The sequence below is a fragment of the Epinephelus moara genome, chromosome 14 (assembly GCF_006386435.1).
Source record: "Epinephelus moara isolate mb chromosome 14, YSFRI_EMoa_1.0, whole genome shotgun sequence".
NCBI classification, from domain to species: domain Eukaryota; kingdom Metazoa; phylum Chordata; class Actinopteri; order Perciformes; family Serranidae; genus Epinephelus; species Epinephelus moara.
The window spans coordinates 25,079,328-25,099,069 of record NC_065519.1 but is presented as its reverse complement, the minus strand read 5'-3'; the positions used below and the strand labels follow the sequence as shown (position 1 = coordinate 25,099,069).

At 40.1% G+C, this 19,742-nt stretch overlaps 1 protein-coding gene across 1 annotated transcript in view; it reads left to right on the top strand.

The window, feature by feature from the left end:
* dlgap2a (discs, large (Drosophila) homolog-associated protein 2a) overlaps nt 1-8,789 on the top strand; it is a 209,739-nt gene extending 200,950 nt beyond the window's left edge. Inside the window, exons 15-16 of the mRNA XM_050061182.1 lie at nt 7,205-7,357; nt 8,413-8,789. Of these exons, the coding sequence (XP_049917139.1) occupies nt 7,205-7,357; nt 8,413-8,619 (360 nt within the window). The 3' untranslated portion in view covers nt 8,620-8,789. The remainder of the gene's footprint in view (nt 1-7,204; nt 7,358-8,412) is intronic.
* Nucleotides 8,790-19,742: the final 10,953 nt, after the last annotated feature.

Sequence of the window (19,742 nt, the reverse complement as noted above, 5' to 3'; positions counted from 1 at the left end):
CAGCCGCCCAGACTTCCCTCTGAATAGATTCTCCACGATTCAATCATTCACTTTAATTTATGGAAACCATGAGCACCAAGGTATAATTCATTCAGATTTACCAGCATGGTAAACAGGAGAGACAAAGAAAAAGTAGTGACTCTGTACCTTTGAAACAGTCCCTAAAGTTTAAATATGTCTCCATTCCTCAATTATGTATATTCCTTTAGTCCGTAATGGTCCACCAATTTGAAGAATCAAAAGGGTTTTGTAAAAAATCTATTGCTAATCCGTTCCAAGAGTCTTCTTCAGTTCTAACGGACTGGTGCGGAGTCGCAGGCTTTAAACCCAGTGTGGGTGTGAACCCTTACAGATTCATTGAGGTCACATGTGAGCTCCAAATTTTAGAGTGATGGGCTCTGTCATGAATCTTTGCGGCCACCGTACTACAGGCTTTGATGGCCTTTTTCTCAAAACCATGGTTTGGTGACAGTCACTATGTAATGTGAAGTATTTTGATTAATATTTGGAGTACAAAAACAACACTGATATTAATAGAAAGATAACACTCTCCTCTTTCCAACAGTGTCTCGTCCACCCTCAAATTGCCAACAGATTACAGATGATGGTACTTATCATCATTATTATCATCATAACACACTCTATAAATGTCAATAACAACAAAAGAACAAGAGAAACAGTATAACATAATTACAAACAATCACTGGCAATAAGAGAGAGAAAGTCTTTATTTATCTCAACATAATTTGTGTATGATGATCCATGAAAGGTAAAGCATACAACAAAAAGAAAAATATGTAAATTTCAAAAGGTATAAATGTGGGAAAAGGAGCTAGCTGCCATTTATTAAAATTTAAACCAATATATTATCCATTTTCCCCTTATTGAAATGTATGAATCATTTCTCAGTCTTAGCAGAAAAGTCAGATTTTATTATTTTTATGGCAACACAGACAAACTCAGCATTCAAGTCACATGTAGGTCAAATCCATTTTTTTAGCTCATTCGTACGCTCCAGATCAGAATTTAAATAATGAGAGATTCCATTCAACTTTTCCTCATATGCATAAATCAGAAAACATCACATCTGAATTTTAAGTGAGCGAAGAAAAGTGAGTATGATGCCGCCGCAGAGTGATCAAAGCCTGAGAGTCCAAAAAACACTGTCTGCGCTGTGCAATTAACTTGTGTCATTAGCAACAGTTCCACACTCCTTTAATGTGTCCTCACAACCTTTGTTCTCCAACCTTCAGTGCACATTTAATGCTCTAGCCGGCACTAACAAACTGAATCAAAGCTCCCTGAATATCATTGATTGTGGAAAGCTACAACACTGAGAATCAATACCTGTCTGGCACATTTCTATGTGACCTGAATGTTTTGAAATGAACAATACATAAGCGTGGATGGGTGTATTTTCAGTTTTGTGCTAGAAGAGAAGAACAGAAGGCTGAGCCAAACTTGGGTTTAAATAGACCTAAATATCCAGACACCAGCCGCTCTGTTGCTCATCCGGTGCAGGAACACACAGGGTCAGAGATTTCTGCCTCATATTTTTCTTGCACTGTTCACAACTCGTTTTATTGATCTGAGCAAGTGCCCAATATTTCAAATGAAGCTTTGTGCGGAGTTATGATAGTGTTGCTTGTTTTGCAATGTGCAGCAGAAAATGTTCATTCAGGGGGAGTAGGGGCTGCACCAGGATTAGATACAGTAAAGTCAAGGCAGTTCTCATGCACTGTTCGTACGTTTTCTTATGAAAATGAATGCATCAAAATTCGTATATATTCTACATAATCATTAGCCAGTAATTCGTGTATAACCCACGTATTTGGGAAGGCTGCAACATCAATGAGCTGTTGGGGGTAAAGAAGGAAGTCGTTGACATCAGGAGGCATGCTGGGGTGGTGGATGGGTCTCAAAACACAGGACTTTCCCTCAGGAGACAGGTGTTTGGAACCATGTCAAAACAAGTGAACTTTTAACTTTAACTTTTAACAACGCCTTTCTGTCTGGTCTTCTGCAGACAGATAGGTAAGTAGAGTCTTGCAGCACACACGCTTGTTTTAGGAGGAAAAGGGGGGTCATCGGGGGTTGGCTGCAGTCAGCAAGATGTCACTGCTACCTGCTTGAGGGTAGGCAGCATGAATTTTGGACCTCCTCGGAAGAAGGTCCTTCTCCGGCACGGCTTGGCGTGGCATGGCGTGTCTAAACTTATAAGGAAACACAAATCGGTGCGGCATGGTTTTACTCGGCACAGCCAAAAGTGACAAAGGAGAAAGGGTAATAGTGTCATTTTAAGGTATATCATGACCTTGTTTCTTTTCCCAAACCTAACCTACGAAATGTTAGGGTAAGTACGTAACTTTATGTTAAGCACATAACGTCATTCAAGGGGCATTAATTCGTTAGATATCATACGGACCATTGTATGAGGATACGTTGAGCAGTAAGGTTGCAGTTTGCAACCAACTTACACTTGTACTGTGTGCTAAGCTTGTAGGCCCAAGCTTGAGTGGCCCTATCTAGAGCTAATGTTTGTTTGTTCACTCTGGGCCACTTTAGAAACAACATAGTGGACTTTGTGAAAGAGGACCCGCTCCCTATGTAGATATAAACAGCTCATTCTAAGGTGGGTTAGGCGTTTCTTAATTCCAGGTGATTATAAATGGATGAAAACAGAGTTATAAGTATAATATTCCACTTCTGCCAATATCTCCCCAAATCCTACACACTGAACCTTTAACAGTGTTTTCATTGTAAAGAACTGCATTTCTCTACATGACAAATAAACATGAAACAATAATTGCTTCATACTTTCCGTTGTTTGCCCACAGATAAGAAGCTTGGAGAGATGTCTAATTTCTCTCTACCTGCATCTCCTTTGGTAAAGGTTGATTTAAAAATTCTCTAAATGAGAGACAAGCAGCGCACTTCTCTTGGAGGAGCTCTAGGATTAAAAGCACACACTGACACAGCCAGGGCTTAAAACTCACTGACTCCTCCCAAATCTACCAGCTCTGGATATTAGAAGCCGTCAGACTTCTGAGACAGTTTGCAGAACATCACCAGTTCAGGGGTCAGAATAAAGCTGATGAAACGCTGAGGCACTCCCTCTGTAATTACAGATAACAGCAATGTGTTCTGTTCTCAACTTACCTTACATGATGGATACTATGATATTTCAAATCTGGAGTAATTTTGATAAATTATTTCGCTGTAGAAAGGAGAATTATACTAATCTTATAATGCCATACAAATATCAAAGTAAAACTCTATTGGAGTATTATGCAAATGTAAAGGATTTGAGTCAGGCCGTTTGAGATTTCAAAAAATAACTTTAAAGTAAAAGTGGGTTACTGTAACTTTAATCTCAGTATCACTGAGACAGTTTAACATACTGATGTACAATTTGGCGAAAGTCATCCTCGTCTGATTTGATGATTTGTAATTTAATAAAACATCTGCTTTTCATTCCCATTTTGATGCCGTACCATTTTGCTTTTATAGGATCATGAGTGCTAAAACTCAAAACCATCTTGCATCTATTATGTTTCTTGTTAAAACATGCTAGTGTGGCAGGACATGATGCCACGCTGTAATGCAGAAAGAAGCACTAGCAACCACATCATAAAAAGGTTATGTAATACCTCACCCAGAAATGTAGCATAGAAAATACCAGGTGCTGCCATCATACTGTAAATCTATTGGACTGTCAGACAGGAGCACCGCTCACCAGCCACCTCATCTAAATGTCATGACATCTGTGAGTGTGAGAAAGTGTCTGGAGTCGACACGTCCCTTCACAGTAGGTTGACCTAAAAGATGAGTACATGCAACCACTTTACCCGCAAACAACCATAACAACCATGCAATTTGCGACAATATGCTTTACAGAGGTAGAATAAGTGAGGGGGCTCCAGCCTTGAATGTTTTCTCAAAAGCCATGAATCTTTCAGGTGTTTAAAATATCTTCAATTTTGTGTCATTCAGATGATAATATATGCCCACGTTGTTTATCCCACAATGCTATTCCCTAAGGAAATCTAATATAATTGAGTACATGCTCTTCAGTTGGCCTAATATTACATTTAAAGTATTCGAGACTACATTTACTTGGCACTGTTGGGGATCCAATCCAGGTTATTTTGGCATAAATTAGATTTGTCAGCTAAACATTCACTCTGCGAACTCCACTCCAGCATAGTACAACAAAAATACGTTTCAAGAAAAGTAATGCTGTTTACATCAACATCCTACCCTACATAACTTAAAATTAGTAACAACAAACAATGTTTGCCTCTTTTTAGGTGGCAGGAGTGCCAATTAGTCATCCTTAACATTTGTTGTGTCACAGTTTCAGATTGACAGAGACAGTTGGAGAGCAATTAGATGCAAAATAAGATAAAGGCTCTACTGAATGATTTTTTTCTTTCACAACTATCATGTTTTTCCCAATTGATGTACAGAGTTTCAGGCATTCTGTTATCTCAAATGGCTTGAAAAATTACACATATAGCTGCTGTAATGGCAAAAAAAAAAATCTCCCTTGGGGAGCATGCCCCCATGTAACAACTGGTGAACCAGGTGAGAGTGGACCCAAACGCATCCATCCATTTTCATCCGCTTATCCGGGGCTGGGTCGTGGGGGCAGCAGGCCAAGCAAAGCACCCCAGATGCTCCTCTCCCCAGCAACGCTTTCCAGCTCCTCCTGGGAGACCCCAAGGAGTTCCCAGGCCAGATTAGATATGTAATCCCTCCAGCATGTTCTGGGTCTGCCCCAGGGCCTCCCACCAGTGGGACGTGCCCGAAACACCTCCAGTGGGAGGCGTCCAAGCGGCATCCTGATCAGATGGCCGAACCACCTCAACTGACCCCTTTCGACACAAAGTAACAGCAGCTCTACTCCGAGCTCCCTCCAGATGTCCAAGCTCCTCACCCTATCTCTAAGGCTGAACCCAGACACTCCACGGAGGAAACTCATTTCGGCCACTTGTATCAATGATCTCCTTCTTTCGGTCACTACCCAGAGCTCATGACCATAGGTGAGGGCTGGGACGTAGATGGACCAGTACATCAAAAGCTTCACCTTCCAGCTAAGCTCCATCTTCACTGTGACAGTCTTGCGCAGCACCCGCATCACTGCAGACACTGCACCAAACGGCCAATCCATCTCACGCTCCATTATACCCTCACTCGTGAACAATACCCCCGAGTTACTTGAACTTTCTCACTTGAGGCAGTAAATCTCCCCTAACCCCAAAAACAGTTTGGCTAAAATAACACAGTCTTTACTGGTCAAGAGGTAGGTTCAGTTTACAGAAGGACAATCAGTGGAGGCACGCAAATCCAATAGGACTGAGGCAGAGGCAGTCAATCAACAGGCTAAATCCAAAAAACCAAGAAAAGGACACTGGAAAACAAAAGGCTGGATTGCTAGACACACAAGGAGCTAAGACGAACTGGCACTGAGAGAAAACAAGACACACACTAAATACTCTGGTGAGGGAGAGGATAACGAGACACAGGTGAGGCTAATCAGGGCGGGGCCGACAATCAGACACAGGTGAGGTCATCAGAAGGGAGGGAAATCACACAGGGGCAGGAAGTGATGTCATCTCAAACGAGAGGACATGTGAGTTTCAAAGTTAAACAGGTAACAACATGAATGAATTAAATAAAAAAAACATAACCTAAGAAACTTGATTTTGAAACTTGAGTTTGGGCTGAACCCCAAATGTTTTCAACATCTGGCTCTGTCCCTGATTTTTAAGACACAAGCCTTGAATTGCGTGTAATTTGGAAGTAAAATTGCAAGTATGACTAATATACAATCAATTATGTGGCAGAGCTTAACATGCAGAAGTAAACTGACGAATACTCAACCAGCTGAAGCTGACTCAGAGGTCTGAAAGGTTTTATTACCACTCATCTGGAACACATGAATAACTTTATGATAAACAGTTTCCTCTGCACTCCATTCTTTTAACCATAGTGGAATATAAACTGCACTCATTCATGTAATCAGTGCTTCCTCTTAAATGCCCATAGTCCATACAGAATGCAAAACCATGACCTTGATAATATTGGCACCATGTTGTGTGAAAGCTTCTGAATAAATTAAACTGTGTGGTGTTGTTGAAACAACGCTGTTGCTCACACCGGTGTTTCTCCATAAATCGATCCAGCGATAGCAAGAAATTGGCTCCGCTCAGAAAATCCATTTCCAATTGAAATTTTTCATTTGATTTTTGATAGATAGCAGAGATTGCACGGTTTTAATATTTAATGTTGAGATGTTAATTTGTGTGTAATATTTGTTTTGGAACAAAATGTGAATCACAGACCATGTTTTCTGCATAAATTTGAAATCTGTGGGGAAAACACTCTGGAAATTTGGAGAGGAACGCCCACAGCTCAGATATTTTGGACTACAAATGCTCACACTGTGTTACTGTTTTCTTGACATTAAGACCATGTGAACATATAGCTGCTTGGTATCGTAAGTGGGTGTAGTTTCTCTGATAACATTCATAGTCATAGGTCATAGCTCAGCATTTACTGTTTGGGTTCCTGTGTGTATTCTAGTAAAAAATGAATAGCTTGTTTTCTTTTCAAGCATCTTTCATATCTAAGTCTGCAAGCAGAAATGTTGTTTCCGCCTCATAAATAATGAACACGTTGAGCAGTGGGGGACTGTATTAATGAATAAAAGCTCAAACCTAACAGAAAAAGTTGAACTAAGATTACCTCCAAATTCTATTATTAACATCAAGTATTAGCACAGAATCTCATGACTCATTAAAACCTGCAGCAACTGCAGGCAGATACAGAGACAGTGAGGCGCTCCTCAGTCTGATGTTTCTTTCATGTTAGGAATTGAGTGATGAAAAGGACCCAACTGACAAAGGCAGTTTATTATTTCTGAGCTCATTCATGGAAATAAGACTGGATTGCTCTCTATCACAAGTTGTTATCCCTCATTCCAGCCCAAATCCCTAAAACTGGCATTCATCTCTGTTTTGATGGGTCTGATAAGGACATCTAGTGGATCTGTGCTGAAGTGCAATAATGTGTGTGGTCATGACTCTCATGTGTATGTGTGTGCCAGCATATCAAACAGGCAAAGTAGCTCTTTATGTAATGTCACTGCAGATGTTGATGTTTTCATCGCTTTATCTCCTCTCACCTGCGTCCCTCACAGGACCCCAGTGCCATGCCGCGGCCCACCTCTCAGGACCTGGCTGGGTTCTGGGACCTTCTGCAGCTCTCCATCGACGACGTCACCATGAAGTTTGACCAGCTGCAGCAGATCAAGAACAACAACTGGAGGCCCATAGAGAGCCCAGAGAAGAAGGTGAGTAACTACCTTGGCACTGTCTGCTCTGAACCCAGACAGCATGAAGATGATACTGCCTTTTTAGTTGCATGTATTCTATATAATGATCCTGAGAACACCTTCAAGACAGGCACTGATTCCGCCTCCTGTGGAAGCCTAAACAAAACCGATAGACTGCCAGATGTTACCCCGTTGGCAAAATCCAGCCTGTAGTTCTTCCTGCTTCCAACTACATCACTTTCAAGTCACTGTATGCAGGAAGTACAACAGAATTTGCAGCTGCAAAGACAGTTTTCTCAGTCAATATGGCATACTCTGAGTAATCTAATTCTTTAAGCGACAACGTTTACCATCGACACAGATTGGACACCCGCATAAAAGGTGGCGAATTTTCTCTGTAAGAAGAGTCCAACCTTCTAAATTCTCTATGCATGTTTTATTTGCAAAAGTATATTTTTCATATTTGTAATTATTATAATTTGAGGAAACATACATTTCTGCCCTCTTCCCCACCACAAACACTTTTATACAGTCCCTTAGCAAACATCTTATTTAAAGGGCAGTACAAATAATTGAACAAGTCTTTGTACAGAGTGAATGAATGAAATTTATATCACTGTGCATATTATTATGCCCAGCCAACATCCGTGTATAACACACCTTAATTCATACAAACCAGGAGCAGAGTGCAGCGTACACGACTTGAAGTCCAGAAATAGAAAAACAGCTGAAGCATTTTTCGCAGTTCAGTCTTCAAATCATCATTGAATACAACAAAACTCAAAAATAACTGACAGAAACATTTACTAAGTGGTACAGAAAACATCAGAAGAAGTTCTATAATTAAATAATCTATCTTGCTTTCTTTTCCAAGCTTTTCAGATGAAGTTGGCAAACTTACACGCACAGATTTGTTTGTGATACTGATTAAAACATGCCAACAGGGCTGCATCATAATCTTGAACACTGAGTTTGTTGGTGTTTTCTGATCACTGTAGGCCCCAGCAAATTGTTGAAGCGCTAACCAAAGCTGCACAAACACCCCTTAATTATCCTCTTTTCTCCCTACAAAGCCACCAGCCCCTGTACCAAAGAAGACAGTTCGACAGAGGAGTATGGTGACGCGGGAGAAATCCCTGGACCTCCCAGACAGGCAGCGGCAGGAGGCCCGTCGACGGCTAATGGCGGCCAAGCGGGCAGCCTCCTTCCGGCAGAATTCAGCCTCGGAGCGAGCAGACAGCATCGAGATCTATATTCCCGAGGCTCAGACTAGACTTTGAGAAGACAGGGTCCGGGGCCGACACGTCTCCCTGCTCCCACACTCAACTTTAAAACTAGCCTTTTTTCTAGACTGCTACTCTCTCTACTCTTCCTTTATCCATCTGTTGTCTGATCTCGATAGCCATCCTCAGTGCCCATCGCCAACACCATTGGTCTGTAGGATGTGCCGAGCCTCTTCTCCCATTGCCAGAATAAGTGTGAGCAGAAATGTATGTCTGACATGGGTTGGTTGGGTTTCTCCTTGGTTTGCTGGTGATCATGATACCCAGCCTACACGCTCTCTCATCCAGTGTCCTGGATGGGTACGTCTGTAGTTTTTCAGCATTTGCAAAGTGCCATTTAAAAAGTGCAGCTTTGAAAACCTACCAGCAACCAGGCCTTTGAGCTAAAAAGAGTAAACGAGAGAAATTATATTTATTTCAAGTTGTTCAAAAATGGTCAAAGTCAGTAACCCTTCAGTATTTTTCAATAATTTAAGGTTACATTATGACTCTTTTTGTTTCTTTGGTCTTTTTTGGGGTAAATGTTAATTACAAGCTAAATATCACAAAATTGTTGTAAGTTCAAAAACTTTGAAAAGTGCCAATGCTTGAAATACCTCAACTATGTGCATGTGGCACTGATCACCCATTCAAGGTTATTCAGGCAGCCCTTGTAAGCTCTGGACTGGTCAGTGTTGAAAAAAATGCAGCTTTCTACTCAATCTGGTTGTAGTCAAATGTTTTTCTTGGTCTGGATTGGTGGAAGAATGACATCTGTCAGCTCATTAACATGCACATTTCAAACAACTTTCCTATATATCTCATGTTCCTGTTGCCAACTTTCAGATATTGACATTTACTTGAAGCTGAAAACATGCAAGTCTTGTGCCAACATTTTCATTATGTCAATGCAGTAGAAAAAAAACTATGAAGGTTTGTGTAACTCCTTAGATCAAAATGTGTAGACAAATGCACTTATGCACTTATTACAATTCTCTCTATTTCCAAGGGAAATGTACATACCCAAGTTCACAATAGTACTGTTGTATTTTTTAATTGTGAGCGGGAAGAATATTCATCGTGTAGGCTATATTTTTTTTCCCTCATGTCCACCTCTTGCCTGCCCTCTCTATTGCTTTTGACAAATCTAGATCTGTTGCATACACACGGTAGCTTTGTCACACACACACACAAAAACACACTGCTGTGTTTTCATCTAATAAACTTCTCTCAGGCCCTTTCAAGTAGCGCCCTCAGCCACAGTTAATGAGGAGTGATAGAAAAACTGCCGAAACATGGACAAAATATCTGCATACCAGTTTCATTAATCCAAGAAATGATTTGTAATCTTCATATTTCTTGAAAGGTTCTGTGTTGCTGAACGTCTCCTGAAGCAGAATCTTAACTGCGTTCACTCCCTCTTGGAGAGGCTGGGAAATAATGAAACAAAAGTGGGGCAGAGGCATTCCAGAGGGATGCAAGCAGCAAGTCCCAAATAACTAAAACTTTGCAAGTCTGTTGAAAGGAAATGCATGAGGAATGGGATATTAACTGTCTGTGGCTGTGCAGACCAGTGTGTCATATTGTGTCTCAATATGATGTAGTTAGCTAGATATTACTATTTGCCTTTGATTCCCATCACAGTATGTAGATGTACCAGTTGCACCAGCTCTTCATAAGTTTAGCTTTCTTAGAACATAAAGTGGAGATTTCCGCATTAAATCACGGATAAAATGGGTTGACCACACAAACAAACTCTGTAGATTAGTTGTAGCCTACTCAACGCAGCAGCCAGGTGGAACTGTTATGTAGCCAACACAGCCATCTGACAAAACTAATGTTAGCTTGCTAATACATAGCAAAAGATTAAGAAATTAAAGAGTTAATGTAAAATATGGTTGACATATCTGACCTGACACTGGATCAAAATGTCTTTGAATAATGATGTAAACTGTAGAGATTTTGAATTACTATATGTATTGCATAACGGTATACCGATAACATGCAAGCTAAATGATTTAGCATAATCAGATATTTCCAACTCTTTCAAACCGCACAAATACTAACTCTGAAAAGCATGTTACTAACTTAAAGGAATACTTAACCCTCAAAACAATGACTTGTATGCCAATGATTCGCCTTGTTTTACCTTGAATTCTTGAATAAAACTTTGTTTATCTCACATGCCTCCACATTGAACGAAGAATCCAAAAACAGAGAAAATTCTTAATCATCGCATAAAAGGGGACCACTTTAAACAACATCAAAATTATATTAAAACACCGACTCTCGACTCTCACACAACTCGAGCAGTATAATCCAAGTCTCATTTGTCCAGTTATATGCTCAGTACTTCCCAAACACATGCATTATCACTAAAATGCTAGTCTTGAAAACACTTCAGCATGAGTAGCATGCAAATTTGCAATTTCCTAGGACAGTGAAGGAATGATCCGCCCTGCTCTCCCTATGATTGGCTAGAACTTGTTGCCTTCGTTAGTGGGATTGGTTAGGGTTAGGGTAACAATGTCAGGGTAAACCAACCAAAGGCAGAGTAAGGGGGACCATTCCTTCGCTGGCCTTGGATTAGCAAATTAGCCAGTGGCACACCTGGGCAAGGACGTGCTTTTGAACTCTGTGCATGCATTCGATTGAGATCAGGAGAGTTCAAACACACAAGCTTGTCCAGGTGGACTACTCGTCAGTGCCTGAATGTTTTAAATCGCAAGATTTTAGCAAAAAATGCATGCGTTTGGGAAGCCTTGAGCACACTGGGCTTGAGCTGTTGTTAACCGTGGCCCCCATTTGCTTCAATTCATCAAGAATTTTCTCAGTTTTTGGATTCTCCGTTCACTGCAGAGGCATTCATGAATTCAAGGTAACACAGGGTGAGTAATATACAAATGGTCATTTTGTTGGAGAAATATTCCTTTAATTTATTAAATGCTTAGGCTTAAATGCTTATTAAATGCTCCGGTCTAGTAAATCACTCATTTGAAAGTACTGAGTATAGATACTAACAACCTAGAAAGGACTTACCACACAAAGTAAGTGACGGATCTATGAATAGCTGGTGCAACCCAATCATGGTACATGATGTGAAGCTGGAAAACTTAATGTTATGGGGCCTTGGATAAGAGTCTAATGACTTCCAGGTAGTTATGAGTACTCTATTTCCCATTTGTAAACATGTCGTGAGCAAAAGCCAACATCCTGCTGCTCTTTATCATCAATCTTTGGTGCCAGAACATCAGTCGTAATTGCGTTGCCAATGTTATATTCAAATCACTGACCTGAAAACTGAAGTCTATTGGTAAAAAACGCTGGATAATCAACCAACTAAATGGTGCTGCTTTTTATTTAATGAATACAGTACTAGACAAACAATCAATGCAACACAATGCGCTGTCAGCTGATCGAAACATCACATAAAAATCTATTTTTATGACTTTTTGGTTGAGCAACTGTGCCAGTGGTTATCATGGGTAGGACCACGGAGATTTATTATATGGCAGTAACAACAAAGTACATTTCTCTGGATCTGAATATTGTGTGTGTGTATGTGTTTTGCGATATGTGTGCGTGTATCTCGTTTTTGTAGCACAGTGCTGACACATTCAGAAAAGAGCGGGTGAATCTTGGGTCAGTGTGGCTTGATTTCCTTATTACTACCCAACTGTGGCCTGACCTGCACGTCTCTCTGACACACACACACAAACACACACAGAGATACACACTGTCCCTGAGTCATCACCATCGTAGCATCTAATTTACTTTTTTGTGTGACAGATTGTAGTTTTTATGGAGGCGTAATACATTCACTTTAGGGAAAAAAATGCAGTTTTTTGCTGAATTAATGAGATTATTATCCCTGAATTCTGAGAAAAGTTTTAATTGAAATAAATTCTGCTCTTGTTTATTTCAGCATTAACAATATTAACAGCATTATTAGCTCGTGTGAAACAAGAGCAAATTTAAATTTAATTTAAAAACTTTTCTTGGAATTCTGTGATAATAATCTCATTAATTCAGCAAAACAAAGCAGAACCTTTTTTTAGGTGAATGCGTCACACTCATGGGCAGATTATGAAACAATGGGCCCCTGGGCACAGACATGCAGAAGGCCCCACCATCTCTCCTACTCAGGAGCAAAACGCTCAGACAATATAGTTGTTAAGCCTCTTTTTGTTAATGTTTTGCATTTCTGTGGTCATTTTTTTGTCTCTTTGTGATTGTTTTGGCCCTTTTTATAATTGTTTTTAGTCTATTTATGTCTGTTTGCAGCTATTTTGCATCTCTTTGTAGTTATTTTTGTCTCTTTATGGTCTTTTTGTGTCTTTTTAGAGTCGTTTTATATTTGTTTGTGGTCATTTTGAGTCTCTTCTTAGTCAGTACATGTCTCATCAAGTGACATTTTGCAGGTGAAGGCCAAGGGGGCCCTAATACTTTGGGTCCCTGGGCCTGTGCCCTGTAGGCCCGTTCAGTAATTCATCCATGATTATGCTTCCATACATTTGGATCAAATACAATTTAATTTTTTTAAATTATTTGCAGGACTCTTACCCCATCATGACTCCAAGTATAGATATGTTTTACTCGAACCTATTTCCAGAATTCAAACCACGCTTTCCCTGAATGCATAAGACATTTTTAGGTGCCACAACTTCAGACAACACATTTCAGAGAGCTAAGAAGTATACTCAGTCCAACTAATCACCAAGTAACCAAAGTCAGCAGTAGAGTGACAAACATGCTGTGCAATACTTCAATTAAAGATTGGGCTTTTAATAGCCCGCGGCTGACTGTTAGATTACACATTTCTCAAGAAAACACGCCCATCTATAATTTTGCTGTTTTTTCCATGGCAGAGGCGCGGGGGGACCTTTAACAGTATGACAGTGGGTTGCTGGAAAGCGTCCGGGTGTGTGATGCCAGGCAGTTGGCAGAGCAGAGACGTTCCCCTGCTGTTGCCACAGTGGCAGGCAGACGGGAGAGAGACAGACTCGGCCTGACATATGCTGGCTTAGAGGAGACGAGAGCTCCGCACTGAGCCCCAAACTGCTGGTGTTGTATGCTGTTGTGTCGCTGGAAGGCTGTTCTGTGTGGATCGTGAGGCGCTGTGCTGGGTATTTTTTCAGCCCGCCTTTGACTAAGCAAAGCAGCTTATGTAAGATTTCGGGTCCTTGGTGAGATCAAGCAAACAGCCTCCAAGGCCCTTCAAAGCTTGTGTTGATAAATGTATTGCTGAATAGTGGCCTATACTGTAGAACTTAAGCATCAGCACTACACGTCTTTCTATCAATCTGTGTTGGGCTGGTTTCACTGAAGGCTGTCACTGAAACAACAGAGGAGTTTCTCCTTTATGCAAATTGATCAGGGCTGTGAAATAAATCAAGTGTATCCACCACCTTGGTTCAGTTTAAAGCGTATGTCTTGCACCTGCAAGAGGCACATTATTGCAATCAGTTTTTCGATGAAGCACGGACAAATTTCAAATTCTGTTGTGGCATCGCTCTAAAGGAACGGTGTGTAAGATTTAGGGGGATTTAGTGGCATCTAGTGGTGAGGATTGCAGACTGCAAACCAGCTGACACTTCTCTCTGTAAGATGATAACATAACGTGTGCTCACCTTATTTCTGATCTAGACATTCAGGAGGTTTTTACCATAAGCCGAATTATCCACAGAGGTCTCCTCCTCTCCAAAACAAACAGCCTAGGTGTTTAAAAACAGTAGAAACACTGAGTAAAGCAGTTTCATATTAAAAATCGGTGTTTGTCCTATGCTGTCTGGCATGTCTGAGATGGCCTACTAGCCGAGCACCTGCTAATGCGTGCTCACCTATTTTCTATGATAACTTAAGATCCAGGTGTTCAGGGTTTTTTTTACCAGGACCTGAATTATCTGCAGAGGCAGTGACGGATTTGTGTTGATTTCTTATTAACTCTTCTTAGAATTACTATTAGTTTTATTGTTATTGCTATTATTTCCTATTAGTATTATTAAGAATAAAAAGAACACCATTGGTAACCATTAATCAGTTAATGATAATATTTTTGACCAGTTGTTTTACTGCACTGTGCACCAACCAGGTTTCATATGAGCTAGCCAGTGGCACCACTCATTCTGTGATTAACTTAATGGCTAGTAATGCCATCCCAACCTAACGGCGTTGCTGTGGAAACACTGTGGCCACCCTCCAGTCACCACCCCACCCCCATGTCACCCTGGTGAGAAAGCGGCTCAATTTTGAGCCACAAGCCATTTTTGTCATTGTTAGCTCTGTTAGCACAGTTAGCAATGTTAGCACAGCTAGTGGTGCTAACATAGTTAATGATGCCAAAAGCTCAAAATGAAGCCACTTACTCACCACGACTATACGCAAGAAGACTGGACGATGGCTACCATGTCTCTGCAGCAAGGCCGTCCTGGGGGCCAGGAGGAGTATGCCTAGGGCGCTGAGATGCTAGGTCCAGTACTACTCAGAGGTCTCTTCCTCTCCAAAACAAACGGACCTGGTGATTTAAACCGGTAAAAACACTGACTAAAGCAGTTTCCCTTAAAACAATTAGTGTTTTTCTGATGATGCTTATGGCGGAGGGGCTGCTACCTACAGTGGCCAATGTGAAAATGCAAAAATGCAAAGTGTTGGTCTAGTGTTTGGTTTGTCCGTTCTGGGCTAACCTACTATAAAAACATGGTGGTGCAGCATGGCGGCATGGTATATTCTGCTCCCTGTGTAAAGAGCTCATTTAAAACTAACCAAAACACTACAGATCCAGTATATTTTATTCCATTTTTTGGCAACACAGCCCCCTAAATCCTACACACTGGACCTCTGAGAAGTCACAAGGGAGCAGACAATGTTGGACTTTGTGCAACAGAGACACAGACTTTTGCAAATTTACCACAGTTAGACGCGAGAGCTGGGCTTGCAGAAAGAATACATTTAGTTTGAGAACCATTCCCTTTTGGAAAAAGAAAAAAAAATACATTACCTTGAGAGTCTCTCTGAGCCATTTTCTAAACTTCAAACAAAATCTCTCTGCTGTAATGGCTGGGTCAAGTTTTTCTCCCAGTGAAAATATTTTCCATCTATGAAAAGTTTTTTAACCTTTTCACTCATTTTTTTCCAAATAGGTATGAACACACACAAACAGCTGTAAGGGCCTCCTGTTATAACGTGATCTTGTGTGTCCTTGAAACTTCAGTAGCTGTTTTATGTTTGGATCCCTTTTGGTTGCATGTGTGCCGTGCGATTGTGTGATACTGTGAGACTTGGAGGATTTGATAGTGACTGTGATGCAACTGTGGTGAAACTATAGTAATTTAACAGCTAGTCACCCACCAAAACCTTGTGAAAACCCCCAAGGGCAGAAAATTGCACCAGTGTCACATTAAATGTCATGAGGGCAGCAATTAACTACAAGTGCCATCTTTTTTGACTTATCCAGCATACTGTAAAAGCATTACTCTACACAGCCACATTATCCGCCATCACTTTTATGTAAGCAAGCCATTCCTGCCATCGCCTACCTTTTCCCCCCATTTACCATCACGTTTCTATCATTTCAGCTCACGTCTCGACATCTGTGGCCTCACTTCTGGTACGACTGTCTACTGTCTGCTTTTAAACTCTAGAACCCGTGATGTGAAATATTTCAAGGGGACTTTTTCGTATCCACGCCGTGGAAAGACTCACTGAGATAGACTGATACAACACTTCCTTGAACTTGGAATGTGAAAAACACTCTATAATTACTAGATAAAAATGAAAAAGGTAGTCGTTTAGCTAAAACTATTTTCATCTCTTGTATATCATATCTATAGTGAGGATGAATATAATGCCAAATATTCATTATTTGTAAAGAAATATATATAGATATATAAATATATAATATATGCTTCATTGAAACATGACTATTTTCTGCATTTTGCTCATGTTTTGTTGTCATTTTTACTTTGTTATGGTTATTTTATAAGCTGATATGATGGCATGCGAAAAACTGATTCTGAATGTAGGCTTGTTTATTTATTTTCTTTTGTTAAGAATTATGACACTGTCCCACTGATATGTTATGTATTTATTTAAGTCAATCACATATGCATTTCTCAATGTGTGTTATTTCAGTGCAAGTTACGGTTACCGTTGGGTTATTTTTGTATTCTTTGAGTAGTTTGCGACAACATATGCATTCCCCCTTCATTCTTTCCTAGCTGAGCTATTGAAAGATTTTGCCTCTTTGAGTAGTTTGATCATTGCTGAGGTCATCCAGTGTAAATAATTCTGCAATTAAATTTTTTGAAGAAAAAGTTTGGAAACGTTTGTCTGTGTGGTGCCTGTCACTCTCGCCACTGTGCCAACTAATATAAACATGTTAAAATTAGTGAAATTTAGTGAATTTACAGTATCATATTTCATCTTGTCACGCACTAAACTGAATCACTCTGCTATCTGATACTTGTCCTAATAGCAGCATTATTCCTGATGGCAGTACTTTAGCTCACAGGAGGAAACCTTGATGGATTTATCAAAGTGTTCTTGACATTTCATGCATTTTATATCTGTATTCAGGCAGCTAACCAAAATAGCAATGAAATAAAGATGAAGGGCAGCTCTGAATCATCCGTCAACGACAATGGTGCATTTATCTTTTACTGTTCTCGGTGAAGTGAGTCAGGACGGTCACCGATGATCTGGCATTTATATCATGGATGGAACATAAAATCACTTAATGTAAGAATTTAATGAATCATTTCATTTTATTCAGATAGAGCCACCAAAAAATCTTATCTTATATTTGACTGTGACCTCTTAAAACAGAACTTTATATGAAGATACAGACATTTACAATTGACTAGCTGGTTATTAGTATTTATATTAGTAGAATACTGGCTCTTTATTAGACATTATAAAGCACTTATTATCGCCTTATTCTTCATGACCATATTCTACAACTACAAGGCCATTATCAAAGTTTTCCCTCAGTAGCCTCCTCATTACTGCTTACTTATAGTAAGTAAGGAAATTGTTGTTCATGAATTAGGATCTAAATACGCTTTGCTCAGTATCAACCCTAATGATGACCTTATGGTGGCACCACATGAGTTCTGTAGTCATTCTACCTTAATAACATTTAATAAAGATGGTCTATTTTTATGTAAGAAAACACAAAACTGAAAGTGTTAATAGTGTCCAATAACTCTAAATTAAGTCTCTCTAAGTCACAATATGTTCCCCATTCTAAAGTGAGGTCTTGCTCATAACTGATTCAGTAGCAGTTTGACACTTATGAACCCACACAGGTGCCCTATTCTAGAGTTGCCTCCTCTTCATGCTTAGTATATCCATTATAGCAGTGGTTCCCAACTTGTAGCTCACGGCTAATCTGAATGGACCCCAAGTGACTCACAAATGAGTAAAAAACACGCTTTATTTTTAAGTACAGTGAATTTCCGGCACAGAGCTTTTATTTTGAAGTGCCGTTTCCTGATGTGGAGTGAGAGGCTAATAGCTACTTGACAGAGACAGCAAACTAGCTCAACATGGCCAAACGAAAGTATGAGGCTATATTAAACTGTGTGGACCTTGAACTAATGACTAAGGAGAAATCTGGACCCTGTGGCTGGAGCAATTGGAAACCACTGCATTACAGCACACCTGCTGCAATGTGCAGACCTGATTTTAAAGTAATCGGCTATACCCCCCAAAAAATATGTGTGCTTATAGCAATAAACAGCAATAAATAAAATATCAATTTTAGTAGGATTAGGACACAGCACAGTGGTTCAAATCTGATATATTGTTTGTCTAACAGGGATTCATACGGAAGATACACATCTGTTACAAATCAACACATGGATAGAGCTGTCTGCGAATAGTCTTTGACAGTATTTTTCATGATGATAACAGGTTTAGCATGTATACATTCATTGTACATTTACATACAGTACATCTTAATTGCTGCAGTCTACCAGGACTGCTTTAAACTTCAAATCATCAAAATCTCTAAAACACCAGCGCACACTGGTGTTTTTAAGTATTCTGGCTGATGAGAGCTCTTCTCCAGTTTAAGTCTTTAGTTATGCAATGTTTCAGCCCTACAGGGTCTTAATGCTTTTATTCTTTCAGTCAAACATTTGATTCGATTTATACTGTCTTATAGTTAATATGTTCACATTGGGTATGTCTTTCAAATATAACAGCCATTCAGCAGTCACTGATTAACTTAGTGATTAGGTAGTAGTTAGGTCATTTCCAATAAATATTTTATAGAGCTCAAGCTCTTGGCCTCTCTTTATCAATCTCAAATATAAAAGGCAAGACCACCCCCTGTTGGACAAAGAGAGAAGTTTATGAGAATTTACTCAGCTCAACTCAAATTTAGTCATAAAGCACATTCAAAAACAACTCATGTTGACCAAAGTGCTGTACAAAAGGAATAAGAAGCTAAAAACACATACATGAGAGGCAGCTCATACATTCAGAGACACAACACACACAGGCATGCATCAGAGAAAGCCAGATCGGGGGGCTCAAACACAAATGGATAAAGTAGAATTTGAGCCTGGACTTAGAAGAGTCAGTGGAGGGGGCTGATCTGATCAGGAGGGGATGATGTTCCACAGTCTGGGGGAAGACACAGCAAAGGCACAATCACCCCTGAGCTTAAGTCTGGAGTGTGGGACAGCCAGGAGCCCCAGGTCAGCTATTGCAGTTGGATTTTTTAGCCCACCATTCTTCCTTTATTGCCAAAAATAATGATAATAATTTGACTTTATTAGATGTATAGTTGTATGACATTATCTATCTCAAAGTAGTGCAACAAAGGTATGTGCTGTCTTCATACTATTTGTCCTGGAGGATTCTCAGCGCTGACTTGTGGGAAAGAGAACATCCCACCATTGAGTGATGTCTTCAAGACTTTGATGTGGTACTTACAGATATTCACTGACTTCAAGGGCTGGGAAACGTTATCAACATATTGTTGCTGTGGGAGGAGAAGTGCTGTAGCTGGTACCTCTCACCTTTTGCAGTGGAAAGCAGATACAGCACATAATCACTGCAGATACAGCCTGCTTCTGATAACTGCCTAAGTAGCATACAGGTAGCCTAATCTCCGCAGCTCCTGCAGGCCAGAT